At 41.1% G+C, this 27,869-nt stretch overlaps 2 protein-coding genes across 10 annotated transcripts in view; one reads left to right on the top strand and one right to left on the bottom strand.

Moving 5' to 3' along the window:
• ALG1 (ALG1 chitobiosyldiphosphodolichol beta-mannosyltransferase) overlaps positions 1-3,043 on the top strand; it is a 47,530-nt gene extending 44,487 nt beyond the window's left edge. For 7 of the 8 annotated variants that reach the window (XM_033963372.1, XM_033963375.1, XM_033963370.1 and 4 more), the window contains one exon: positions 31-3,043. In XM_033963372.1, the coding sequence (XP_033819263.1) occupies positions 31-162 (132 nt within the window). In that variant the 3' untranslated portion in view covers positions 163-3,043. The remainder of the gene's footprint in view (positions 1-30) is intronic. The other variant, XM_033963371.1, reaches the window with a different exon arrangement.
• Positions 464-27,869, bottom strand: EEF2KMT (eukaryotic elongation factor 2 lysine methyltransferase). 2 transcript variants are annotated; one of them, XM_033963377.1, is made up of 10 exons: positions 27,720-27,869; positions 26,248-26,490; positions 22,312-22,419; positions 21,555-21,620; positions 19,471-19,551; positions 15,580-15,681; positions 12,674-12,807; positions 11,264-11,550; positions 10,501-10,650; positions 464-1,381 (listed from the first exon to the last, which is right to left on the bottom strand). In XM_033963377.1, exons 2-10 carry the CDS (start codon positions 26,320-26,322, stop codon positions 1,269-1,271), a joined length of 1,116 nt encoding a protein of 371 aa, XP_033819268.1. In that variant the 5' UTR covers positions 26,323-26,490; positions 27,720-27,869; the 3' UTR covers positions 464-1,268. The 2 variants fall into 2 exon arrangements, with proteins under 2 accessions (XP_033819268.1, XP_033819269.1); XM_033963378.1 differs by lacking the exon at positions 22,312-22,419.

Here is a 27,869-nt window from a genome sequence, read left to right as displayed (position 1 = left end):
CCATTGAATTATCCATCTCATTTCTTGCAGATGCTTTTCTCAGACTTTCCCAGTGCTACAAGCAAACTCAATAGGTTTAGAAGAAATCTGCAGGAATCCAAACAGCTACGGTGGGATGAGAGTTGGGATCAAACAGTACTTCCTGTGCTGAAAAATCCCTGAATTACTCCACAGGACCTTCAGCAACCAATCCTATTTGTGCGTGATCACGTTTGACATAGTGGAGGGGACAAATGTTGAAAAGGTTTTAAAGAATGAACGCATTTTCAGCTACTTGTTCAAAACAGCAGACTTATCATAAAGGGGACCACCGTCAATGTTAGTGTGACAACAGCAATTGCAGATTATAAAAATAATGTATTTTTATTTTTATGTCTTTGAATGCGGCGTTAAGCTATCTGGAACTTCCAGTAGTGACGAAAATGTTGATATTAAATTTTTTATTTTGATTTTTTTGGTGTGCTGGCCAGAAATTTACTCAGAATTATTACTAACTGTTCTATAATACTGGGAAAATTCCTGTTATATAATGTCCATTAAAACAGCTACTCTTCAATTTTTTTAAGATGCTTTAATTGACAGGTAAAACAAACATTATTTTAGTTCATTACTTTAGTGTGAGTTATGTTTTAAGGTTTGATGAATCTAAATGATCTGAAACAGTGCTGCATCAATCATTAGTGGAGGTTTCAAAGGTTTCATAATTGTGTGTACAAACAGGCTTTTTTGTAATTAAAAATATATATTTAACAAAATAGTCTTAAGTGAAGGGAGAAAAGAGAGACTATAAGGAGGATGCAACAGCCAATGAAAATGGAGGTTAACATTTTATTTAAAATATTTAGATACAAATGTTGCTTTTAATGACGGATTTCCAGAGTAGCAAATTAAATTGTCACATTTTTAGGAGCATAGAAATGATTATGATAGATCTGCTATGTATGATATAGCAAAAAGTCACTGTGCTACAGTATGCAATTTCTACTGACACCAGAGACTCCTTTTACAAAGGTGCACTAGCGTTTTTAACGCACGCACCAAAAATCTACCACCTGCTCAAAAGGAAGCTGTAGCTGCTAGCGCACGCGGCAATTTAGCGTGTGCTATTCCACGCGTTTAGGCCCTAGCGAGCCTTTGTAAAAGGAGCCCCAAGAGATTCCAGCCTCTTAAACACTTCTTTTTCTGCCTTCTTTTAGATTCCTGGGGTTGTGATTTAAAATGAGGGAGCTAGGACAAAAATTTTAAAAAAGAAAGGAGGAGGAGAATAGCTATGAACCACATTTTCTGAATAATGTGAGAATTTCTATACTTGAATCCAGATCATAGGGGAAAATTGTCTTCATATGACCAGGAATTACATCCCAGGAAATCCCAGCTTTGTCTGCAAAACATAAGAAGCATGTTTATACTATTAAGAGTATAGCACACAGATAAACATTCTGTTACAACCGTAGAGTATTATTGTAGGAATAAATACAGGGCAGGAAGCAGGCTGCAGCAGTGGGTAGTTACCAAATTATCTTAAGTTCATGAACCTTCATAAAAGCATCAACTCTTGCAATAGATTTGGTTTAATGTTGTAATATTTCATAACTCCAATACTGATAGGTGCAATTAGTTACTTACTAGCTTATAGTTTTAGAACATTCAGAGGGCAATTCTATAAATTAGCTCCTGTGTAAGTTATAGAATGATAACACTTAGATGCATGACTGGCACCATTAACTGGCAATTTAAACACATATGGTAGTAGCTAGGAGCAATTCTATAATATACATGTAGGTTTGAGGGCACATGTGGGTGGAGAGTGGGCAGGTCATGAATGTGGCTCAGAGTTGCACACACAACTTACAGAATGATATAAGTTATCTGCACGTCAGGGCATGCATAGGTGCTAACAGTTATGTTGATGCCAATGCTGATTTATGCTAGTATGCTATAACAATCTTACCCCCTGTTTTACAAAGGTGTGCTAAGCGTTTTAGCGCGTGCTAACGCGTCCATAGACTAACATGCACGTGTTACCGTTTAGCGCGCACTAAAATGCTTAGCACACCTTTGTAAAAGGAGCCCTAAGTGCCCAGATGTTAATAGAATTGGTGCTAAGCAGATGCCATTGCTAGTTTATAGAGCTGAGACTGAGGTTCTGTTCTGCTGATACATTCATCTAAGTGTAAGACCCACTGGTAGCTGCAAATGCAAAGTATCTAGTGTGTTGCAGAAAGTGCTCTTCCTCTGAAAATTCCACTTTTACATTCCCATTTCTTCAATGAAGATTTTCAAACAGGTAAAAACAAACTAACTGCTGTGCGTGTCAATGACCTAGAGGGGAGGTACAGTTAAAATGGAGCAATTTCCAAACATTCCTTTACTTTTGAAACAATAAAATGAAACCAGATGTAGTATTGTAGTTAACTATTAGATGTCACTGTCAAAGGTTTGCAGAAATTGTAAAATGAAAACAAGTATAATGCTTGAGTTAGAAACCCTTATCCTTAGCAGTTTGAAGCTAAGAATGATAGGCTAAAGGATGGATTCTTCTATTCTTTTCTGACATTTATCTGGCCTTTTAACTCTTTCATAATATGTCCGCAGGTTATATGTTAGCTAAGTTGCTAATTTATGTTCCTGGTTGATCTCTAAGGTCACAAGGAGAGAGATGGCTGTCCATACTCTGAAGACGATCCTTTAAAACAGAAAATGATCATAGGCGTGTTTATTCCTAATTCATGCTAGACTATGGAATTAAATCTCACCATCCATTAGATCAGTATATGGCAAATGGTGTGGTCCAAGATGCCGGCGAGGAGGGAGCAAATCTCTCTAGCAAGGAACCAACTGGTAACAGACACTATCTTCACAGGAGGAACAGGTTTTATTTATTTATCTTTATACCACTGAGTGAATACTGACCTGGACCTCTGAAGAAGGCTTTTTGCCGAAACACAGACCGTGTAGGGTCTGTATTATACTACATGTCAGATTATTTCATTTTGGATTTGTTCTTTTAACTGACTTGTCATAATAAACGCCTCATCAAGAACATTGTATTCCACAGTCTGTTCTTTTGTGCTTTGGACTTCCATTCTTTGACTGTGAAACATCTGGGCTTTTGTTTTGGGTGGCAAGTCAAATGCACGCAAGACAAAAGCACGAAGACAAGTGAGTGCAATGACAATTGAGCGCAGTCATTGTCATATGTAACTGTGTTTTGTAAATGCATTTTTAATCACTATGGTTACCTAGCCTCTTGTCTTGCGCTATTATCTTGCGATATACAGTCTTGCGCTCAGTTGTCTGGGGCACGCGCTTTTGACTATGAACCCTTCGTGCTCAGTTGTCTTGAGCTCACTTGTCTTAATGAAATTGTCTGCACACTTTTGTCTTGCACGCATTAGACTACCGTATTTGCCGGCGTATAAGACGACTTTTTAGTACCTTAAAATCCTCCCCAAAGTCGGGGGTCGTCTTATACGCCGGGTACAGTTTACATGCCCTTACTTGGGGGCTGGATGTACTCAGTCGCGCGGCTCTTCTTCTCCCTACCTTCTCTGCTTGCAGCACAGAGCCGAACGGAAGTCTTCCCGACGTCAGCGCTGACGTCGGAGGGGAGGGAGGGCTTAAACAAAGCTTAAACAAAGCCCTCCCTCCCTCCGACGTCAGCGCTGACGTCGGGAAGACTTCCGTTCGGCTCTGTGCTGCAGGCATGGCAGGTAAGGAGAAGGAGAGTAGCCTCGCGGTACCAAGAGAGAGGGGCGGCCGCCCCGCCCCGGTTGCAGCACAGCCGGCCAGGTCCCCTTACTTTTGTGGCACTTCCCCGACCGACCGATAACAGCCCGGGTCCGACAATCCTCCCTGCCCTGTAGCCGCGAATCTAAATTACCTTCTTACAGCAGCTGTAAGAAGGTAATTTAAATTCGCGGTTAAGGGCAGGGAAGTTTGTCGGACCCGGGCTGTTGTCGGTCGGTCGGGGAAGTGCCACAAAAGTAAGGGGACCTGGCTGGCTGTGCTGCACCCGGGGCGATAGAGAAGGAGGGGGGGGGGGAGAAGGACGCTGAAAGGCCATGGTGAAGACAGGAGGGGGGGGAAGGACTCTGAAAGCACTTGAAGACAGAGGAGGGAGAAGAACGCTGAAAGCACATGGGGGAATACAAAGGGGTGGAGAAGGAAGAAGGGGTCGTCTTATACGGCGAGTATAACACAAAACTCTATTTTTTAACTAAAAGTTGGGGGGTCGTCTTATACGCCCAGTCGTCCTATACGCCGGCAAATACGGTATGAACTTTTGTTTTGTTTTATTTGTGCATTCCATTAAATAACATAGCCTGATTTTGAGAGTCTGTGAAAACTGTAGGCAAGCTGATGGAGTGTACAATTGTTGTAGCCTATACCTATTCTATATTAAGGATTGGCATCCAGGAAATTTTCGTGTTCAAGTTTTTTTCTTGTTTCCAACAAATGTCATTAATAAAGCACCCTCTTAGAGACATCATATGCACTCCTTCCCCATAGGGGGTGCATGTGCAACAGTCCAGACATATTCCTTGATGGGGAGAAAGAGTGCACACTTAAAAAGGAGGCATTACTTGTCAGATGATATTTATTTCAAATGACAGTCCACCCTATTCTATATTAAACTAAGAATCTAATGCTTTACATAAAACCTAAACCAGCTGATATTCAAAGCGAGTTAACTGGCTGGAACAGTCACTGACTGGTTAACTTGCGTCTTGACGGATAACCAATCATTTCATAAGCATTTAACCAGTTATCGCTACTGAAAATGACAAATAAGCCCACTTAAAAAGCAGGCCTATCTTTGTTAAGCCAAGGCCAAGGCCCTTCACTCCTACCCTGTTTCCTACCCGCCAAGCAGTTTCTGATCCATCTATGTACGTCTCCTTCCCTGAAGAACCATGGAGTGGAAGGAGACGTACATAGATGGATCAGAAACTGCTTGGCGGGTAGGAATGAAGGGCCACTACTCGGACTGGAGAAGGGTCACGAGTGGAGTCCCGCAGGGCTCGGTGTTCGGGCCGCTGCTATTTAATATATTCATAAATGATCTAGAAACAGGGACGAAGTGCGGAATAATAAAATTTGCAGACGACATCAAACTATTTAGTGGAGCTCGGACTAAAGAGGACTGTGAAGAATTACAAAGGGACTTGAACAAACTAGGGGAATGGGCGACGAGATGGCAGATGAAGTTCAATGTTGAGAAATGTAAAGTATTACATGTGGGAAACAGAAACCCGAGGTACAACTATACGATGGGAGGGATGTTATTAAATGAGAGTACCCAAGAAAGGGACTTGGGGGTAATGGTGGACATGACAATGAAGCCGACGGCACAGTGCGCAGCGGCCGCTAAGAAGGCAAACAGAATGCTAGGCATAATCAAGAAGGGTATTACAACCAGAACGAAAGAAGTTATATTGCCGTTGTATCGGGTGATGGTGCGTCTGCATCTTGAGTACTACGTCCAATATTGGTCGCCGTACCTTAAGAAGGACATGGCGTTACTCGAGAGGGTTCAAAGGAGAGCGACGCGTCTGATAAAAGGTATGGAAAACCTTTCATACGCTGAGAGATTGGAGAAACTGGATCTCTTTTCTCTGGAGAAGAGGAGACTTAGAGGGGATATGATAGAAACTTACAAGATCATGAAGGGCATAGAGAGAGTAGTGAGGGACAGATTCTTCAAACTTTCGAATAATAAAAGAGCAAGAGGGCATTCAGAGAAGTTGAAAGGGGACAGATTCAAAATGAATACTAGGAAGTTCTTTACCCAACATGTGGTGGACACCTGGAATGCGCTTCCAGAGAGCGTAATAGGACAGAGTACGGTACTGGGATTCAAGAAAGGATTGGACAATTTCCTGCTGGAAAAGGGGATATAGGGGTTTAGATAGAGGATTACTGCACAGGTCCTGGGCCGCCGCGTGAGCAGACTGCTGGGCACGATGGACCTCAGGTCTGACCCAGCAGAGGCATTGCTTATGTTCTTATGAATATCGACTTAACCAGCCATGTGCTATCTAACGTTGGAAAACCTGGATGTTTAGTGCTGGTCACTGGAAATAACCGGGCACTAAATATCTGGGTTGAAAGCCAGCAGTGGGCAGCAAGGTGAATATCAGGTAGAGGGTCTTTCCCTGGCCAGAAAATTCTATGGAATAATGGTTTTATCTGCCTGGGTCCAGTCAAAATCTCAGCTTAGGTTTTGGTTAAGGAGCCATATTTCAGCTTTTGTTTAAGATGCTTTTCTTTAAAGCATATGATCAAATTAAATAATAAACTAAGCTGGTTGTAGCATTAGAGTGGTCTGGGGGTGAGAGAGAATACTATCTCTGATGGATAGAAGTGTCGCCTCAGGACACCACTTGAAAACCTACTACATAATAATATTTCACATTTATTATACTGCAATTATTGCACTAGGCAGATCTTAAGTAGTTTACAATTTAAAAAAAAAAAAAAAAAAAAAAGAGTTCAACGAAGTGAGAAAAAAACACCAATGTGCAGAAGAAAAACATATTGGTTGTTCAGTATGCAACATGGGGTAAGAGAGAGAAAACGGGGGATGATGGCTCTGCATGAGTGGTTTGGTTGCAGTGGAAGTTCATTGCCCTGTGCTAAGTAGATGAGAAGGCTTGTGTGAATACATCAGTGTTCTCCCCAGACATTTTTTCCAGCCGGGTGGCATGAAAAAGTAGCCGGATGGGGCGCGATGGGAAAATTTGGTGGTGGGGAAAATTAACCCCTTCTTTTACTAAGGTGCGCTAACATTTTTAGCACGCGCAAACTCCTGCGCTACACGGGAAAACTAACGCCAGCTCAATGCTGGCATTAGCGTCTAGCGCGTGTGGTAATTCTGTGTGCGCTAAGTACACGCTAAAACTATTTTCGCAACTTAGTAAAAGAAGCCCTAAATGTGTACTATTTTTATTAGTTAATTATTATTATTTTCCAATGCTCAATATGACTTCCTTTTTTAAGGTTTGACACTTGTGCCAGAATATTTTTACTTAATTTAAGAAGCATCCAATGCTAGAAGGGAATAAGATATTTGCCCTCTTTCAACTGGTATAGAGCAGGGATCTCAAAGTCCCTCCTTGAGGGCCGTAATCCAGTTGGGTTTTCAGGATTTCCCCAATGAATATGCATTGAAAGCAGTGCATGCACATAGATCTCATGCATATTCATTGGGGAAATCCTGAAAACCCGACTGGATTGCAGCCCTCAAGGAGGGACTTTGAGACCCCTAGTATAGAGGTTTAAAAAAGGGAAAGGCGTTAATGAAGTCATTAGGTTCAATTTAGCCATTTATTTCTGCATGAATTTAAACAACTAAAAAAAAAAGATAAATATAGCTCATCCAGTCATACAAGAATGGCTCTACAGCAGGAGTTCCCACACTTTTTGGGCTTGCGAGCTACTTTTAAAATAACCAAGTCAAAATGATCTACTAACAATAAAATTTTAAAAAACACAAAGCACACTGTACGCAGAGAAAATGTTAATTATCATTTATATTCCGTGAGTTTTCAAAGAGGTCAAGGCAGATGACTTTATACAATGTCACCTCAGGAACAACTGTACAAAAATAAACAAATATACCCCCTCCCTTTTTACTAAACCACAATAGCGGTTTTTAGCGCAGGGAGATGTGTTGAATGCCCTGCACTGCTCTCGATGCTCATAGGCTCCCTGCGCTAAAAACCGCTATTGCGGTTTAGTATAAATGGGCCATAGTGCAAAATATAGACAGCAGATATAAATTCTCAAAATGGACACATTTTGATCACTAAATTGAAAATAAAATCATTTTTCCTACCTTTTTGTCTGGTGATTTCATGAGTCTCTGGTTGCACTTCCTTCTTCTGACTGTAAATCCAATTTATTTATTTCTGCCTCTCTTTCTTTCTCTCTCCCCCTGCCCCCTCATTTCTGCCTTTCTTTCTCTCTCCCCCTGTCCCCCCCAAGCCATCACGCCGATTTATCCACTTCCCCCATTCTTTCCCTACCCCCTAAGCCACCACGCCGATTTCTCCCTGCTGCTTCCCTGAGCTAGGCCAGGCATGTACAAGCGCCGGACTCACAAGACTTTACCTCTGACGTCAATTCTAACGTCGGAGAGGAAGTTCCAGGCCAGCCAGGCAGCGATTGGCAGGCCCAGAACTACCTCACTGACGTCAGAATTGACGTCAGAGGTGAAGTCTTGTGAGTCTGGCGCCTGGCCTGGCTCGGGGAGGCAGGAAGAAAAAGATTGCAAAGGCAAAGCAATCGACTCACATTGCCTTTGTGATCTACTGGTTGATTGCGATTGACCATTTGGGCACCCCTGCTGTTATGGTATCCTGTCCTGACCTGAGGAAAGGGGTTTAGTCCCAAAAAAACTGTCTTATTTCAATTTCCTATTTATAAACTTTAATTAATACAGTTACAATACTACTTGATTCTACATAAAGCAACAAAAAATTTTTTTTTTCTACCTTTTGTCGTTTCTGCTTTAATTATCTTTTGTCGTTTCTGCTTTAATTATCTTCAGCGTTTATCCTCGCTCCCTTCCATCTTTGCCCCTTCCACCCAGCCTCTGCCCTCTCTCTCTCTACCCTTTCAATCTACTGTCTACCCTCTCTCTGCCCCTTGCATTCTCTGTCCACCCTCTCTGCCCTTTCCATCCAGTGTCCGCCCTTTTTCTGTTCTATATGGCATCTTCCCTCTTTCTATGTCCCTTCAATAAACTGTATATCCTGTGCCCTTTTTCTCCTTTGTACATGATTCATTTCAGTTTCACCCCTCCCCTATGCTCTGGCATCTCTCTCTTCTCCTTTCCTTCCTTTCTTCCCACTCCACCCCATGGTCTGGCATCTCTATCTCCTTCCCTTCTCTATGCCCTAGCATCTCCCTCCTCCCCCATATGCGCTGACATCTCCCCCCCCCCCCCATGGTCTGGTAGCTCCTTTCCCTCCCTCCCATGGTCTTGGCATCTCTTGCCTCTCCTCTCCCTTCCCTAATCTTCCTTCTCCCCTCTCTCTCCCCAATTAGGTGCTGCTGCAGCAGCAGCACTTCTCATCCCCCTCCCCCTCCCCAATTGGATGCTGCTGCAGCACTTCTCTTCCCCTCCCTCTCCCCAATTGGGTGCTGCTGCTGCACTTTTCTTCCCCTCCCCAATTGGGTGCAGCAGCAGCTTTTCTCTTCCCCCCCCAAATTGGGTGCACCAGCTTTTCTTTTCCCCCTCCCCCCCAAAAAAAAAATTGGGTCAGCAGCAACATTTCTCTTCCCATCCTTCCCAGCTCACAAACCGGTAGTCGCTAGGCAAGATGTTAGCTTCCCTCCATCGCTGACCTATCTTTCATAGATCAGCGATGGAGGGAAGCTTACAACTTGCTGCTTTTACTTGCTTCGGGCCTTCCTCTTTGCCGGGTCCTGCCTACTTTCTGTTTCCGTGAAGGCAGAACCCGGCAGCGAGGAAGGCCCGAAGCAAGTAAAAGCAATAAGTTGTAAGCTTCCCTCCGGGGCTCTGTGTGCGTGCTGGCTTCCCTTCTCTCTGAAACCGGAAGTTGTGTCCCGTGGGTGGGAGGGAAGAGAAGGGAAGCCGGCATGCACACAGAGCCCCGGAGGGAAGCTTACAACTTACTGCTTTTACTTGCTTCGGGCCTTCCTCGCTGCCGGTTCCTGCCTTCACAGAAACAGAAATTAGGCAGGACCCGGCAACAGGAAGGCCCGAAGCAAGTAAAAGCATGCTGGCAAAAAAAAAAAAAAAGGCAGGCGTCAAACAAAATTTTCGGCGGCGAGTCAGCCCGGGAAGGAGCATCGGCGGCAGCAGCAGCAGGATTAGCTGGGCGGTCATCTAAATCAGCCGGGCGCAGCGCCCGGCTGTAAGGCCCTGGGGAGAACACTGTACATAAAGAAGAATCAACTTTACACTTTAAAAAAATTATGAAGGATATGAAAGTCCTGTTAAACCTTTTTGATTTTGCTTTGATGTTTAAGAATAAGTGATCTGCATCCATGCTTATAAGTCAATCGGTGCTGAAAATTCTTTTATTGTCTGTGCTATCTATCATACTACGAAGGAGTTAAAACAGACCTCGGAGTCTTAGTGTATCATTCATTAAATGTTTGGCCTTACTATTTTGTGACTGTATCACTGTAGAACAGCTTAGAGCAGTGGTCTCAAACTCAAACCCTTAGGGCCACATTTTGGATTTGTAGGTACATGGAGGGCCTCAGAAAAAATAGTTAATGTCTTATTAAAGAAATTACAATTTTGCTTGAGGTAAAACTCTTTATAGTTTTTGGCTAAGTCTTAATAATAATATTGAAATTTATATTTAAAGAGACATATGAGCAAGAAACTGTTTTATTTTACTTTTGTGATTATGATAAACATACCGAGGGCCTCAAAATAATACCTGGGGGGGCCTCATGTGGCCCCCGGGCCGTGAGTTTGAGACCACTGGCTTAGAGGAAGTACAGACAGTTACTTACTGAGTTCTGTTTGAAATTGGCGGTAGGTCTCTAGGTTACGAATTGTAGAAGCTATAAACATCTTGGGAGCTATTCCACCTTTTCTATAATTTAAAATGCTTTGCAGTACACGGACTAGAGATAAGGCTATCTGTGGGTCGTACACCACATCTACAGCAGAGAAAAAAAAAAGTGTCAGATAAAGAACTGAAGAGCAAATGAATACTGCAACATGGACAGAGAAAATCAGTGTTTAAAAATATTTTTATCAGTTCATTTTTACAAGTGAAGGCTAGGTTATCAATGTAAAGTTTCCTGCTGAAGAAATGGGGGTAGGGGCTCAGCCACCTGAGTGTGAAACCCCTGAAGTTTAACGGGACTCCAGCTCAATCCGGGCCAGAAAAGGGCCCTGCCTATCCTTCCCAACAGTCCCTAAAGGCAAGGCCTAGAAAATAGAACAAAACTGCACAGGCTTGCCACCTCCACCTGCTGGAGACTGAGAACAGACTGATTCCAAGAGGGATTGCACAGCCCACTTGTACTGCTGATAGAATTTAGTGTGTTCTCAGTCTCCATCTGTTGGTAGAAGAGCATAAACCCATCCATAGCACAGAGAGCTGCGCTGCTCCCGACGCTCATACAGTTCCTATGAGTGTCAGGAAGCAGCACAGGTCTCTGGCTAAAAACTGCTAGTGCAGTTTGATAGAAGAGACCCTTGCCTCAATAAAAAGGTATGACAATCTGACTTCTAGAGTACAGATAAAAGATATAACTGGTAGAACACCTGCTGCTATAACAATGTCGGCAGCAATCTCCAAGAGCTGCTCTGCCGAAGCCAAATTCCAGTCCAGATCCAGCACAGCTATGATTGGCCCTGGCCTTGCAGGGCAGTCAGGCTGTCCTGTGGCTTGATCATCTGCCTCTAGTAGGAAACCATTCAAGTGGATGTTCTTCCTAAGCTGTTGCTGGACAAGATCATGACAATCACTGAATATATACTTTTTAGGCGTAGAAGTCTTGCAGATTGATAGCCCTGTTAATCCAATTCCACTTCCCAACTCTAATATGGTCCTGAAATTGGGAAAATTAGAAAATAGTTATGGGTTTAATAGCATGTATTTGAAAATTCTACACAATAATACATCTTAAGCTAAAGACTCAAGCAGAACTTAAAATAGTTTTTAGGTTTTTTTTCCAATTCTTTATTCATTTTTTTCATCTTACATCAAGTGTACAATATTACATCAATTGAATCATACACATCACTTGAAATTCTTTTCTATTATCATCTCCCCCACCCTCCCTTTCCACAAATATTGTAAATCAAGCATATCATACATGTGTTATATTCAAAAATATTGATTAAACCAATAATATAACTATATATCACCCCCCTTTCCCATTATTATAATTATACTTTTAGTGTAAAAAGGTGTCTAATCATTACAATATGTTATCAATGGCCCCCAAATCTTTAAAAAATTATTATAATTCCCTTTTTGAATGGCAATTGTTCTTTCCATTTTGTATATATGGCACAATGAATTCCACCAGAAGGTGTAATTAAGTCTGGTGTAATTTTTCCAATTTCTGGTGATATGTTGAATGGCAACTCCTGTCATTATTAATAAAAGTTTATTATTGCTTGATGAAATTTGACTTTTTATTCTCATAGACATCCCAAATAGAATTGTATCATATGATTGAGCTACATGGTTTTCTAATAAACAAGTAATTTGAGACCAAATTGATTTCCAAAAGGCCATGATACAGGGACAAAAATATATTAAATGATCTAGAGTCCCTGCTTCCAGATTACAGTGCCAGCATCTATTAGACTTAGAGCTACCAACTTTTGTAATCTAACTGGGGTCCAAAATGCTCTATGCAACAAAAAGAACCCAAATTTGTCTCATAGATGCAGACACTATACATCTCATTCTCCAAGACCAAATTCGTGGCCATTGAGATGCAGAAATTTGATGCTTAATCTCAGTGCTCCAAATGTCTCTAAGACCAGTCTTTGGTTTTTTATTCATAAATTCAGATATCAATTTATACCACTGTGTGGCCTGGTGTCCCAAGAAATCTGCCTGAAAGCATAAGAATTCCAGACTATACTGATTGCTAAGATTTTTCCAAAAATAGTTTTATTTTTTGGAAACAACTGTCCATACAGTTCTAGATCAGTTACCTATCAGTGAAAAGATGAGAGTTTTCAATTGCCCATTCAGCTAGATAGAGAGCTGCATCCCAAGTGACGAGGCCAGTGGTTCCTTCTGAAATGATAGCTACACTCTCCGAAAGTGTAACAGAGTTTCCAGAGGGCTGGAAACAACAGAAACGTAGAAGATGAAAGATGTCAAGATGGTTGTAAAATCAATACAGAGGGAGAGAAAAGGATAAGCAGGTTCCTAGTGTATTTCACAGTTCAGTTTCAGAACAGGTCTCAGTCATCTTTAGTATAAATGCTGAAGAATAGCACACGAAAAACTTCCCAAAATTCCATTCTGTATTCTTTGTTCATTACTCTGTATTCTTGGCATTTACTTGTAAATATTGCGTCCAAAGTTAGCCACTGGATTTATGCCAAATGCTATTCTATAAATGGCATTCTTCCTTTATAGAATAGCAATTTATCCTGTTATTTGATTCCCCCACACTCCAAAATGCAAACTCTTGTTCTGCTCAGCAGAATCAGCTAGTTACTCTGCCTTTTCCTCAGATATTTCTTGTTATCTTTATGACTCAATGTTTAACATTGTTGTGCCTATACGTTGGAACAAACTCCCATTACCTATACGTACAGAACCTTTCATTGCCTATCTTTTTTCTTTTTTTTTTTAAATCCCTTAAGACATTGATTTCAGAAAGCATTTTGGACTAGAAACTATATGGCACCGAGAAAAAAAGGTGCCAAATGCTATTCTATACACAGCGCTTAGAGTTGGGCGCAGGAATCCGCACCCAATTTGGGGCATGAGGAGCTGAAAGATATGAAAAACTGGGTCTCTTCGTCCTTGAAAAGGGGAGGGGACATGATCGAAACATTCATGATAATGAAGGGAATAGACTTAGTAGATAAAAACAGGTTGTTCACCCTCTTCAAGGTAGAGAGAACAAGAGGGTACTTTCTAAAGTTAAAAGGGGACAGATTCCGTACAAATTGAGCAGTAGTGGTTCGTGGCCAGTAGGGGGTAATGTCTATGGGACGGTAATGGAATGGACGTCAGGACATGATAGTGCAGTATTTTTGTAGTTTTTCTACAAAAGGGCCTGTTTTTTGTATGATTTTGGGTAACTCTAGTTAGATACAAGCATATGTGTCAGTTAAGGCCACGCCCAATAGAAGTGTACGAAAAATTGGTGAATAAAAATCTAAATATTAGCCAAGGCCCGAAAAACACACTACAGATTAATATTAAGGGAAAATATAATAATATTCTTTTTATGTACTTTGCTATTAGGCTAGATCATGGAGGAAATCAGGATATACATGGACTCCATTTTGTTCTCTGTCTTTCTATGTCTTTTTGTGTTTTGGACTCCATTTTGTGTCAGTGATTTTCTGTCTCTGTCAAGTCTTTGTTCAGAGTTTTTCCCGCTTTTAGCAACGTGGTTCTAATTGATACCAGATGTGTCCGAATGAAAGGGGCCCCTGGAGTGATTATGTGTATGACTGTGTATTGAACAAAAGAATGGGTTTTGAAAAAACATATTATATATATTTTCAACCTAAAGAAATTCAAAGGGCATAACATCTGTAAATAATTAGCAGTCTCTAGTATAGAAAGGGGGAAAAACAGCCCCTCCTTCTCCTCCAGGATAAGGCTTCTATGTGAAGATCAATGAAATTTGAAACTCAGCTCAGGGAAAGGGCTGAGAACATTTCAGCAGGCTGAGAATATTTCAGCACCCTTTTTTACAAATGATTCTCTTAATATACCTTTGTGACAAGGATACAAGGAATATTGGATATGTTATAAAATGTAAATGTATATTCAGAAATGAATGTAAACAAAACAAATATGATTTCTGAAACTTTTAAACATATAAGAGGAATTTTCTTTGTCTAACTTTAAACACCACCTCTGTTATTTTATTGGCCTAGGGCCAATGATGTCACACTGAGCCAAAGGTATATAATGGGGTGTTGCGAAATATTGAGCTGAGCTCGTTATCAGAAGGCCAGCATTTTGGTAACTATAACGACCTCCCACTACCGCAACTGTTAACGCAAGCAATTATGCTTTATTCTTTTGAGTTTCATAATGAAAAAATATAAACAATAACTAATAAATACATAATTATTATATTTTGGTAAAACCCTTGTGTTAGTGTCATTTTTCATGTTTTTTGTTATTTTTCACACCTTGAGTGAAAGCTAGCAGCTTAATTGGCAACTGCAGCTTTATGAGTGCGCAGGCGTCCAATACCCATGCTCAAAACATAAGAAAGTTCTTCTTCACCCAGAGAGTGGTAGAAAGCTGGAACACTCTTCCAGAGGCTGTTATAGGGGAAAGCACCCTCCAGAGATTCAAGACAAAGTTAAACAAGTTCCTGCTGAACCAGAATGTACATAGGTAAGGCTAATCTTAGTTAGGGCACTGGTCTTTGAGCTAAGGGCCACCGCATGAGCGGACTGCTTGGCACGATGAACCACCGGTCTGACCCAGCAGCGGCAATTCTTATTTCTTATGACCCTTCTGCAACAGTTTGCTAGCATGGATTATCACCTAGCATACAGATTACTGTGTTTAAGTAACAGAATACAATTTAGCTTTGGTGTTTTTCTCTAATTCTGTCAATTTCCAAAAATGGGGGAAGATGTTCACTGCTGGATCTCACTGGAACTGGTTGCTATTTCTGCCACCTACTCTTTCATGGGGTAGCTGTACAGATAAAAGTAATACAATTGAAAAAGCTACATTACAATAAATTGTGGTTTCTAGAATGCTTCAGTCACAACTTAGTGGATAAAATACATTCTCCTCAAAATAGCAGGGAAGTTTTTCAATAGCTGAAAAATAGCTAATTTTCACCCCCCAAAAAGTGCTACTTATAAATAATAATAAAAAAGGAAACTTTTTTAGCCAGTACCAGCAAGTAGCTTTTATGACACAGTGTTGAGTCTTCCGTGTTTAACACATCAGCAAAGGCTTCATATAATTCATCCAGAGGTTCAGAAGAGGTAGATTCATGCTGGATAAAATAAAGACCATATAAGATTCAAGAATTTCAAACAAGAGAATTTCTCCATTTGTAAAGGTGCACTTTTATTTCTTCTGCTCGAGAGCAGCAAGAAGCTGGATTCTTAGGAATTTTCTGGTCAGCCTACAGATCAGTTTTGTTAGTCCTTTTTTTCTTAACCCAAAACTAAGAGTCAGCTAGCATGCACCTTAGCATTCTTTGGGGTGTTTTTTTTTTTTTTTTTTTTTTACTAAACTGTAAGCACTAACACATGCTAACCAAAGGTTAAAAAAGCACTACCATGAGATGTAATCCTACAGTAGATTTGGAATTGGCACACACTGCCCACTCATTAAGAAATGTCTATTTTTTTAGCGCAGTAACGTGTTTGGCAGCACTGATTAGCATGTGGTTAGTGGGTGAGCCCTTACATCTAGTAAATAGGAGGCGGTAAGGACTCACACACTCATTTGGAAATTAGCACATGGCAATTAATTCAATAAATAGACAAATTTACAGCTGTGCTAAAAGTGGCCTCAGCGCATGGAAAACCCGTGCACTAATAGCACAGGCCACTTTAAAAAAAAAAAAAAAAAAAAATCTCAAGTTTCAAACTTTGTCAATTTTCAAACTTTAGAGAAACACTATGAAGAAGACGCTTTAAATACACAATTAATACATAAAACAATCATTTCCCCCCTCCCTAAACTAATAGATGAAGACATATTATGGAATTAAAATATTATAATTAAGTAATTTTAGTAATCAGAATACCTTTCCCTCCCCCCACCCACCCACCCTGGATGTGCAAGGAAATCTAATACAAGGAGAGATACATGACGGTTAGTGCAATTCAACAAATGCAGTCAATGGGCACCACACCCTATTAAATGTATTTCTAAACCCCAAACACTCCGCATTCATTCTCTCATACTTATAAGTGGTACAAACATTTGTACAGGCCACTTTTTAGCACAGCTTAATAAAAGCATCCCTTTGGGTTTTTTCCCCATGTTTAGACAACAGAATAAAAATAGGAAATTTATCAGTTTATCAAAGGAACATAAGAATTGCCATCTCCGGATTAGACCCTGGGTCCATCAAGTCCGGTGATCCGCACACGCGGAGGCCCCGCCAGTGTACCCTGGCATAGTTTTAGTCCCTATATCACTGTATGCTTCTCAAGGGAGGTGCATCTAATTTACCCTTACCCATATCACTCTATGCCACTCTTAAGGAGATGTGCATCTAGTTTAACCTTAAATCCTAGAAAAGTGGATTCTGCAATTACTTCCTCTGGGAGAGCATTCCAGGTATCCACCACTCGCTGCGTGAAACGGAACTTCCTGATATTCGTCCTGGACCTGTCACCCCTCAGCTACAATGTCCTCTTGTCCATGTCACATTGGACATTGTAAATAACTGCTTTCCCTGCTCCATTTTGTAGAATCCTTTCAGTATTTTGAAAGTCTCGATCAGATCCCCTCGCAGTCTCCTCTTCTCAAGGGAGAACAACCCCAAGTCTCCTAAGTCATTCCTCGTAGTCCAGGTTCTCCATACCTTTCACTAGCTTTGTTGCTCGTCTCTGCACCTTTTCTAGCAGTTTTATATCCTTCTTTAGGTATGGAGATCAATGCTGGATGCAGTATTCCAGGTGCGATGACCATGACTCTGTAGAGCGGTATTATAACTTTCTCTGATCTGCTCGTAATTCCCTTCTTTATCATGCCTAGCATTCTATTTGCTTTCTTCGCCGCCGCCACACATTGCACCAACGGTTTCAGGGTCCTATCTATCAGTACACCCAGGTCCTGTTCCTGTTCGGTCTTTCCCAGAGTTACACCTAACATACTATACTTGTGATCTTTATTTTTTCTGCCTGGCAGCATATTTGGCTGTTCTGGCACTCCCACTCAGTTTACTGATTTACCAATCACCAAATGGTGTAGCCGGGATTGATTTTTTGGTGGGGTTTGAGATTAACATTTTGAGAAACACATGTGTTGACACTGCCTCTTGTACTATCATTGGACTTGCAATCACCTTTGTTGGAATCTCATGTGTCCTTAGATCTTTACACTCAGCTGTTAGTAATAAAAATGACTTATCTACTTTCAAGAATTAGTGTATTAAGAGCACACTGGACAAATTATTTAGTTTTCAGGTGACCTTGTGCTAGAATGAGCCTCTGGTTAATATTAGACTGGAAAGGCATAGAATTTAGGAGACAGAAAAAGGTTTTAGTCATTTCAGAAGTTCTGCCCATAGCTTAGATGCTAGCAGTCTCTATACATCATAGCTAAAATAATTGGTTAAAAAAACAATAAATTATTTTTAGATTTTATTGCAGATTGTTAATCAGTGGGTGTGTGTGTTTGGGGAGGGGGGTTGTAATTTTTTTGTTAAACAAATATATTTAAGATAATGTTATCCAATTTGAAATGCTTAAACATTAAATTGACGCACTCACCTAAAGGCGCTTTCAAACTATCCTCCCCCCACCTTTTACTAAGCTGCGGTAGAGGTTTCTAGCGTGGCCCACAGTGCTAAATGTTGCAACTCTGCTCAAATGCTCAAAATTCCTATGAGCATCAGAGCATTTAGTGCTCCAGACCGCGATAGAATATCTCTACCGCAGCTTAGTAAAAGAAGGACTATGTGACTGCACCTCAGCTTCTAAGAAAAGGCTGAACTGTAAATTGGACCGGCCAGTTCATGAAATCGACGAGATGTAGAGCCGCACAGCAATGATATAGATACGACTAGACTTCTTTCCAGGCTTAGTGTTAGAAACAGGATGGCAGATAAAGGCCAAATGGCCCGTCCATGGTATTAGTTCTGGGCATGGCAGTAATAGAATATTTATTCGAATATAAACTGAGATTTTTGGTTTTATATTAGAGTCTGAGGCCCACCCCACCCCCTCTGACTTTTTGCAGGCCTCCCCCAGGCCTGCCGTAAGCCCTGATGGTCCAGCAGGAACTCACTGCAGCCATTTTAGATAGCAGCTCTGCACAGGACAGAAGCATAGGAAGATCGCTCCTGCACAGGTTCACAGCTGGACCACCAGGGCTTTCAAGGTAGGCTTTCTAGGGGTCTGGGAGGCAGGAAGGAGGATGGATATTTCAGATTCGAACGGGACAGGAGGCGGCAGGGCTCCTCCCGTCCTGGCTCTTTTCTAGTTTACTAGGACTTATGGCAGGCACGGAGAGAGGCCTGCAAGGAATCAGGAGGAGGGGGTGAGGGAGGTGGGACAGGGTGCAGAGCATGGCAGGGCATGGGAGGAAGGGAGGAGGGCTGGATGCAGAGCCTGGCAAGGGCAGGGCACTTGAATATAAACCCTCGGTTTATATTTGAGTTAACTTTTCCTTTCCCCCCCCCCCTCTCTCTTTTGGAGAAGAGAAAAAAAAAAGGTTACCTCAGTTTATATTCAGATCAGTTTATATTTGAGTATATATCGTAAATGTAATGGCTGGAGCACCCTCTGCTGTTGCCAACTAGAATCCCAAACATTATTTTTTAAATTTAGTGTCTTATATACCACTTACAAGTTTAGAAAGTTATCCAGTAGTTAAACACATTCAAGTCGGTGTTTTCTGTCACTGGAAGACTCACAATCTAAGCTTGTACCTATGATAATAGAGGGTATCTGGGGCAATAGAGGGTTTAAGTGATTTGCCCGAGATCACAAGGAGCTGTAGTGGAATTTGAACCAGGTTCTTCTGGATCCAACCCAATGCTCCAACCATCTACTTCATATGGGGCAACAGTGTAAGACAATAATTCTAACCTCTTTGTTACCTTTTTAATGAGCTCCGATAAGAAAAGCCTTCTATACTTTACTGAAGGAGGGTGTTCCCTGCAGAGTGGATGAAGAACAGTCTGAAAAAATAACAAGAAATTTGCATTACAAAAACAAATGAAAATTTTGAAGCAGACTGAAACACAATATTAAATAATAATAATTAAGCACAAGTAATCAAGCAGTCCAGCGGTGAAGTATAGTCTGGCTACAAGTTCAAATCCAGCTCTCCCATTGATCCTCCTTGTGACTTACAAGAGTCCTTTATCATGTTGTGCTTCCGTAAACCTACTGACCTTCTGGAAAGCAGTACAGATGCTTCTTTTCATGGACCAGATCAGTTCTGGTCTCAAACTTTGACAGGCCTTGCTTCAACGTACCTTACCTCAGAACACCTGTGCCTGCTAACCAGTTCTTCTACCATTCACTGCAGATATGTTAATACCCATTCGTGATGCTATAATTTATTTTCTTAGATTCTGCAAAGTATGTGTTCTTAGTCTTGTGACCTTGGGCAAGTCACTTATTCCATACAATAAATAATAAAAATGGTTGAATGGCATATAATATAACTTCACACACAAAAAAGAACCATTCATAAAGAAGTTACTAACATAGCAAGCACAAAAACTTCAGATTGTTAAGGGAGAAAAACTTCAATGTTGCTCAGAAAAAGTGAAAGGCTACGTTAGCCAACCACCACTGGCTACCAACTACTAATATACAAAAAGTTTTTTTGAACTTTCAATACTGATAACATCTTTTTTGAGATTTAGTTTTTGATTGGCTAATTTGGAGAGCGTTAGCATGCAGTAAAGGCTTGTTTAAACCGTACGTCAGCCAAGCAGCCATGTTGTAGTAGCGTGTTAGTTGGCAGTTTTGTGTATGTGATTTTTCTGTCTTGTTCTGTGTTTTTTTGTCAATCTTTTTTTCGATATGCTGATGGTTTTTTGAATTTTTTGGCAGAGATTCCCCTGTTGCAGCAGTAGTGAAATAGAGCCCCTGTCGGGAACCCTGAATTTTGGATATTTTCTCAGCATAGGTGTTCTACTTTGACTAAAAAGCAGCTATTGGGATTTTCGTTTGAATTCCTAAAGTTCTGCCATTTAGGCACTTCAGCATCTGAAGACTTCGTTTGTTAAGATAAGTGCTTGTTTTTTTTTTTTGTGGTAAAAGTGGATAGCATAGCTGGTTTTAAGAAAGGTTTGGGCAAGTTCCTGGAGAAAAAGTCCATAGTCTGTTATTGAGAAAGACATGGGGGAAGCAACTGTTGCCCTGTATTAATAGCATGGAATTTTTTTTTTAATTTTAGTTCAAACATTTTTTATTAATTTTTGAATACAGGTAAACATCACTTGCAAATGATATTGCGACACCTTGGGTTTTGGCCAGGTACTAGTGACTTAGATTGGTCACCGTGAGAATGGGCTACTGGGCTTGATGGACCATTGGTCTGACCCAGTAAGGATATTCTTATGTTATGACTGTGTATACTGGGAGTTTTTTTTATACCTGTGATGTGTTTGCCCTTTCTGATTGTATATCAGTAGTTGGTAGTCAGTGGTGGTTGGCTAACATAGCCTTACACTTTTTCTGAGCAACACTGAGGTTTTTCTCCCTTAACAATCTGAACTTTTCTTGTTTGCTATGTTTACTACTTATTTATGAATGGTTCTTTTTTTGTTAAGTCACTTATTCTTCCAATGTCCCGGGTACAAAATAAGTACCTGAATAAAACCACTGAGTGTGGTTGTGTAAGTACAAAAAGGCAGAATACAAATCTCAATCCCTTTCCTTTTATATGGTGCCTTTCACCCCAGTGAATCCTAATGTGCTCGAAATGCAGCTGACTTTAGGATGGATTGATTAAAGCATATTTCTGTTCCTTGGCCTCAGAAGTGTTCTGAAGGAGCTAGGGAAGAAGGAACAAAGCAGTTGAAATAAAAACTCTGTCTTTTAACTAGCAAGATGTATGAGAGTGTGACTTGCCCTAAAACACACAGAAAGTGAGATTTGGACTTGAATCCCAGTAACATCCATGGCTTCCACACCCCTGAGGACAAAAGCAATGAAGAGCTTTTACCATTTTGAGAATGTTCAGTAGCAGCAGCAGCGTGTCTGATGAATTCTTTAGATTTTGTTCAAGATCCTAATAAAACCAAGACGGAAAAAGAGAAAACAATTCAAGTAAAAGTATTTCACAATTTGCTTTTATGTAAATCATTAGAGGAAAGAATAGAGAGACAAAAAGAAGTGTGACCTCTGTTAAAAAAAATTACTAAACATTTAGGTAGGGGGCTATAAATATATGGGGGTTGATATTCAGTGAGCGGACTCAGTCCAGAAATTCAATGCTGGTTAAATGCTATACTCAGCACTTAACTGGCTATGAAGCATTGCATAAAGACGGGACAGACATTTTTGAAGTTATCCTGGCTGTTTACATGCTGAATATTGGCACTTAACTAGCCAAATGCTGACTCTGCCCCCAGACCGCCTCTAAAATAGCCAGTTTTGAGACAGGTGCTCACTGGACATTTTTAGCAGCATTGAAAGATTATGTTTTTACATTCAATAATCTTCTGTTAGTCCCTGTAGGATTCCATACTCTAGGTGTTCAATCCCTTCCCACAATCTGGGAGTTGCAGAAATTGAAACACTTTTCTGAACATATGATCCTCCTACCTCAGAGAGTGCATTAGAGCTCCCTACATTTCAGTCCCAAAACCAAGCAATTATACTGGAACCAAACCATGATCAGCTCTGCAAAATACCAAAACAAGCAATAAACAGGCAAAATGCAACACAGAGAAGACATTGAGGAACAATGTAGAACTAACCTGCTTTATGCAACGAGCACCCACATGAAACAGCCATTGGCAAGATGTATACTCACAGAAGAGCGAAATGCCCCCAAGATCTGTCGACTTGCTGGTAGATCCCAAATCCTGTAAGGAGAAGATCCGAGGCAGAAAGACATGTAGGCGATTCTGAAGCAACAGAGCTTACACAGAGACAGTGGGTCGTATGGAATTCTACAGGGACTAACAGAAAGAAGATAATCAAAGGTAAAAACCTAATCTTCTTTCTGTTACGTCCTTTCCAGATTCTATACTCTAGGACGTTGATGTACCAAAGCAATGGCAGCGTCTAGGGAGGGACAGAAGAGCCTGCCCACAACACCAAAGTCACCAGGAAGGGGAAGGCCCGTCATTTTCTAAGAGGTTTACTGATGTTCTAGTACACATTGTAGTATTTGATGCTGTGTTTTCCTAAGTAGGACCTACGTATATGTGGCTTGTGGATGTTACTGCTATTATCTAATCTAATCTTATATTTCTGCATCGCTCATACCTAGGTAGGCTCAAGGCGACTTATAGAGGGGGGTGAGGAAGAAGGAGGGGTGGGAGAGGAGAAGAGAAGAGGTGGGGAGGAGGGGGGTAGGGAGAGGGGGAGGAGAGGATACATGTGATTAAGTGCCAGGGAGTTTTCAGTTTCTTCTGAAATAAGGTGTGGTTAGGTTCCATTCTGGTCATTTTAGTAAGGTCATTCAAAGTTTTTACGCTTAGAAAGGTGAGCATGGAATGGAAAACACGTTTGTATTGAATATTTTTTGTGGAAGGGAGATTTAAAAATATTCTGTTGAGGGTTCTGCGGGAAGTAGACCATGCCTTGGAGAAAGGCTGGATGAGAGGAGCTACTGAGTTTCCGTAAAGTATACAGTGAATGATGCATGAAGTTTTGAAGGTTATTCGTGCTGGGATGGATAGCCAGTGCAGTTGCCTGATGAAGGCTGTAATCAAGTCATATTTTCTGAGGTTGAAGATTAGTCTAACAGCGGTGTTTTGGATGAGTTGCATTTTGTGGATTAGAGTGGTGTTGATTCCCATGTAGATGGAGTTGCAGTAGTCCAGTTGTGATAGTATCATCAGTTGTACAGCTAAGGCGAAATGGTGTTGGTGAAAGTATGGTCTGATTAATCTTAGTTGTCTCAAGGTGTAGAGGGATTTATTTTGGAGACTGGAGATTTGTAGTTCCATGGTAAGTGTGGAGTCCTGTATGCAACCTAGGATTTTGGAGGATTCTTCTACAGGGAGGGTCTTACTCGATCGAAGAGTCATGCTTGTTGGTGCCGTCTGTTGGTGTGTGTGGAAGTATAGAACTTTGGTTTTAGTTGTGTTTAATTTTAGTTTGTTGGTAGTCACCCAGATTTGGATTCTTTCAATATTATGTGAGACTTTGTTGATGATGTCCAAGTGATTGTTGGTTATGGGAATAAGGAGAAAGATGTCATCTGCGTAGGATAATATGCTTTCGTCTTCAAATTTGATGTTACTAAGAGAGCTCATGAAGAGGTTGAATAGGATGGGGGAGAGTGGGGAGCCCTGTGGCACGCTACAGAAGGCCCTCCAGGGGTTGGAGATCTCTCCATTCATTTTGACGATTTATTCCCTGTTTTGCAGGAAATCTGAGAACCATCTTAGCACTGTGCCTGTTATGTCAATTTCTGACAGTTTTGTTAGTAGTAGGTGGTAGTCTACTGAATCAAAGGCTGCTGAAATGTCAAATTGGAGGAGTATTGCTTGACTTCCTGTACTGAGCAGTTGTTTGGTTTTTGTGATCAAGGTGAGAAGTTCTGTGCTGTGTTGTTGACGTAATCCGAATTGGGATGGGTGGAGGCATGAGTGTTGGTCAATGTAGGCTGTGAGCTGTTTGCACACGTGGGTCTTGATGATTTTTGTCAGGATGGGTATGCCTGCAATGGGTCTATAGTTTGAGGCTGAAGAGAGAACTGCCTTTGGTGATTTTGGTATAGGGGTGAGTGCTATTTTACCCATTGTTTCTGGCAAGTGGCCTTGATTTAGGGTGTTATTTAGGAGGTTGGTAATCCAGCTGGTGATCTGTTCAGGGACGGTAGTGAGGAGATAAGAGGGACAGTTGTCTAGGGGGCTGCAGCATACGGACAATTTTGATAGAATTGCTCTCGGTGACGTTTGTAGTGTTCTGTATTACTTCAAACTATACCTGTTACTGGATTTAGGATTTGGATTTAGATCACACCTTTCTCAGTAATAGCTCAAAGCAAGTCTCATTCAGGTACAGTAGGTATTTTCATCATCCTGGAGGGCTTACAATTTAAGTTTTGTACCTGCTTCAATGGATGGTTGAGTGACTTGTCCAAGATTTCAAGGAGCAACTAGCAGAGCTGAAGCCTGGTGGCCATTTGGCAACCTACAAAAAACACTAAGGTTTATGATTGCTAGTACCCTCAGGATTTTTGGTTATTGCTGCCGAAATATCATTGTCTACAGGGCCAACAGGAAGATATTGCAAATATTATTTTGTTTATCTGTACATTATTTTGATTTTTTTTTATATACATAATTCCCTGGAGAGCATACAGTGTGCATAAAATAATGAGTAACAGAAGTTTTTAAAATAGTGTTGCTCATACAGGGGGAGCAATATTCTTTTTAAGCTGCACTAAACATCCAATAATCTAATATCTGAATAAGTAGGGAGAGCTTGTTTCTTCAGACTGCCTCTCAATCCCCACTGGAACTTGTGTGTGAAGTAGGGGGGAGGGGAATGGAGTCAGCAATCAATCCTGGTGAAAAAACCGACACGAGGCTACTCAGCCTATACTTAAGCTCTCTGCGGACCAAACCTGGAGTTCACAAACTATTAATGCAGGCTGGCCAAACAGGCGCCCTGCAGCCTCTTGGCTACAGATTACTGCCCTCAGAGTCTGTGTTCTCTGCACCCAAAGATGCCCCAAAACTGGGCAGCACCAAAAAGCCTCACAACACACACAAAAAAATAAATGAAAAACAAAAAGGAGCAGAACAGACTGGCTCCTACCATCTTGCATGTAGAACGTAAAACATGATTTGCAGGACAGCCCAGAGTGAAGGGAAGGGGGAGCAAAAAAATGTTAATGAGGATCTCTATACCAGATCTTGCGATCAGAGGGTCACTACCAACCAGTTCCAGAATGATATGCCTATTGCACTAGAAGGGAATTTATAAGCTAATCTACCTAAAATGGAAGAATTGCAATTAGACAGACAGACAAAGGGTATTAGATGCATGGAATAGTCTCCCAGTAGAGGAGATAGAGACAGAGACTGTATCTGAATTCAAGAAACAGGCACATGGATCTCTTAGGGAGAGGAGGCAGATAGGCAGGTGATCAAATTGGTCTTTTTTGCCATCATTTACTATATTAATGCCCCTTTTACAAAGCTGCAGTAACGATTTCCAACATGGCAAATGAGACGAAGCCCACATCCCCGTAGTGTACAGTACAGATGCAGTAATAGCAGCTGACAAGCAGGTTGTAATGTGCATGGGTTAAAACATTTCTGATTAATATTTTGAAGGGAGAATTGAAAGTAGGGAAAACCATCACCTTTTAGTTTGGATTTTGAAATAATCCTAGGGAGAAGCTCCTTAAATGCAAACAGCACAGCATCTCTCAAAGCACCCTAATCCAGCTGTGAAAACTTTAGCAAACTGTGTCTTCCCCATCCAGTGGGCACTTAAGGGCCCTTTTATTAAAGCTTAATGCATGCTAAATACTAAAAGGCCCATAGATATAAAATGAGCTTCTTAGCATTTAGCACACGTTAAACTTTAGTAAAAGGGTCTCTTAGAGAGCTTAATGCAGAACTAGGTCACATGTTCAGTCACTGTCACATATATACATATAGAAACAGCATGATCTAAGGAGAAGGAAAGGTTTCTAGAAGGGTGAAGTGGAAATAGCAACTCACTGCCCAGGGAAAGGAGCTCAGCCGTCTCACAGCTAGGAAAGATCGCTGAAAGGACGCACAGAGATGCTGTTCCATTGGCCTGGTCTGGCAAAAGGCAGCTTCCCACAGCTAGAGACCTCCGATGCCTTGATGTAATGGGTGAACAGGCACAATAAAACAGACAAAGGCCTGACCCTGGCAGAAGCAGAGATGTCCTTTCCTGAATTCTGTCTCAGCTTCTCATCTTGGATTCTATTGCCAGATCTAAAATACAAAATTATTATATTTTACAAAATACTATTGTACACTGTCAAAATGGGAAAAAGTTTATAGAGTAACAGAGAAGAATGGTTAAACAAGTCTAGAATTGCATGGCAATATAAAAAAGCAAGCCTTATTTCTTGGTGTGGTTGATAAAGTGCTAGGATAGAGTTAAGTAACTACAGTACCAAGTAGTCCTCCTCCTATGATTCTAAAAATATATTTATTCAAATTTATCAAAATAACTTTTCATAATATTGCATATGATCCAAGTTTTTTGTTTTTACTACTTTTTCTTCATTCTGCCTATCCCTCCATTAGGTATCCCTTCTGCATTTGAGCTTCCCCCTCAAGCTTCATCCCTCACCCCTTTTCTCAAACATTTACCCCATTCCTGCCACTAATCACAGCAGAATAGCTCCCTTCAGCCTATCTCCTCTCATGCCTACTTGGGTAACACTTTGTGGTAAAACAGTGGTCTGGAGTAGCCATTTTACATGGCAGCACCAGGTAGGAGTGAATAGGAATTACTAATGCCCTTGGGGGAAGAGTTGAGGCTTTAGGAAGGGAACTAAATTGAGGGGGAAGGGGGCTCAAGGGCCTGAAGGGGTAGCTTTTGTGTCCAATGGTCACCAGAAATTAAAGCCCATCTAGGGGTCTTGGGTCATAAGCTCTATCGTACAGAGATCTCAGACCTGGTTTCCCCTATCCAGATGCTCCCCAATTGGGATGATAGAAATAAAAACCCTGAAAACTTAAATCTACTTCAGTGGCATATATGCACAGACTGCTGCCCTCCCTCCAGATCTGGCTCTCATCAGTGGGGCAGCATCTGGCTACCAGTAGCAAGAAGGTGGTGTCAGAAGGCTGCCTGGCACCAGTATTCATCTTACAGGTACAGGCACATCATTAACACATCTTACACCAGTATTCATCTTACACCACAGGCACATCATTAACATAATCATTCTAAAGATACATATAAATGCATAAATGCAAACGAATACATCTGAAATTTGTTTACCTATATAGGCTTATCAGAGTGAAAAACCAGACCCCATCCAGCCCCACCCACCCACCCATTCAGGTAAGAAGTAACTGGGAGAGAAAATGCCATGAAATTTGAGCAGCAAGTTCTGTTCCTTCTTTCTTCCCACCATCCTTGCCCATACTGACTGGCAGGGTAGCAAAAGAGAGAGTGAGAGAAACAACAATTCCTCTTCCCCACCTACCTTCAAAAGGGACTGTAACTATACAAACTAAGGGGGACAAAACAATAAACGTAATTAAAATAAAACATATGCATTTCAGCTACTACTTAGCACTGCCGGCCCGACTGGAGCAAGTAAAGAACTCATACAAAATCAGCTGATTGGCTGCAG

Source organism: Geotrypetes seraphini, chromosome 11, assembly GCF_902459505.1.
Source record: "Geotrypetes seraphini chromosome 11, aGeoSer1.1, whole genome shotgun sequence".
Classification (NCBI taxonomy): domain Eukaryota; kingdom Metazoa; phylum Chordata; class Amphibia; order Gymnophiona; family Dermophiidae; genus Geotrypetes; species Geotrypetes seraphini.
This window is presented reverse-complemented; position numbering and strand designations above follow the sequence as displayed.

Coding starts and splice junctions, on each gene's coding strand:
- EEF2KMT (XM_033963377.1), bottom strand. CDS start 26,322: ATGGAACAGCATCTCTGTGCGTCCTTTCAGCGATCTTTCCTAGCTGTG. Junction 21,621..22,311: donor GTGCTCGTTGCATAAAGCAG/GTTAGTTCTACA, acceptor TGGTTTTATTAG/GATCTTGAACAAAATCTAAA. Junction 11,551..12,673: donor TCTCATCTTTTCACTGATAG/GTAACTGATCTA, acceptor TCCCAATTTCAG/GACCATATTAGAGTTGGGAA.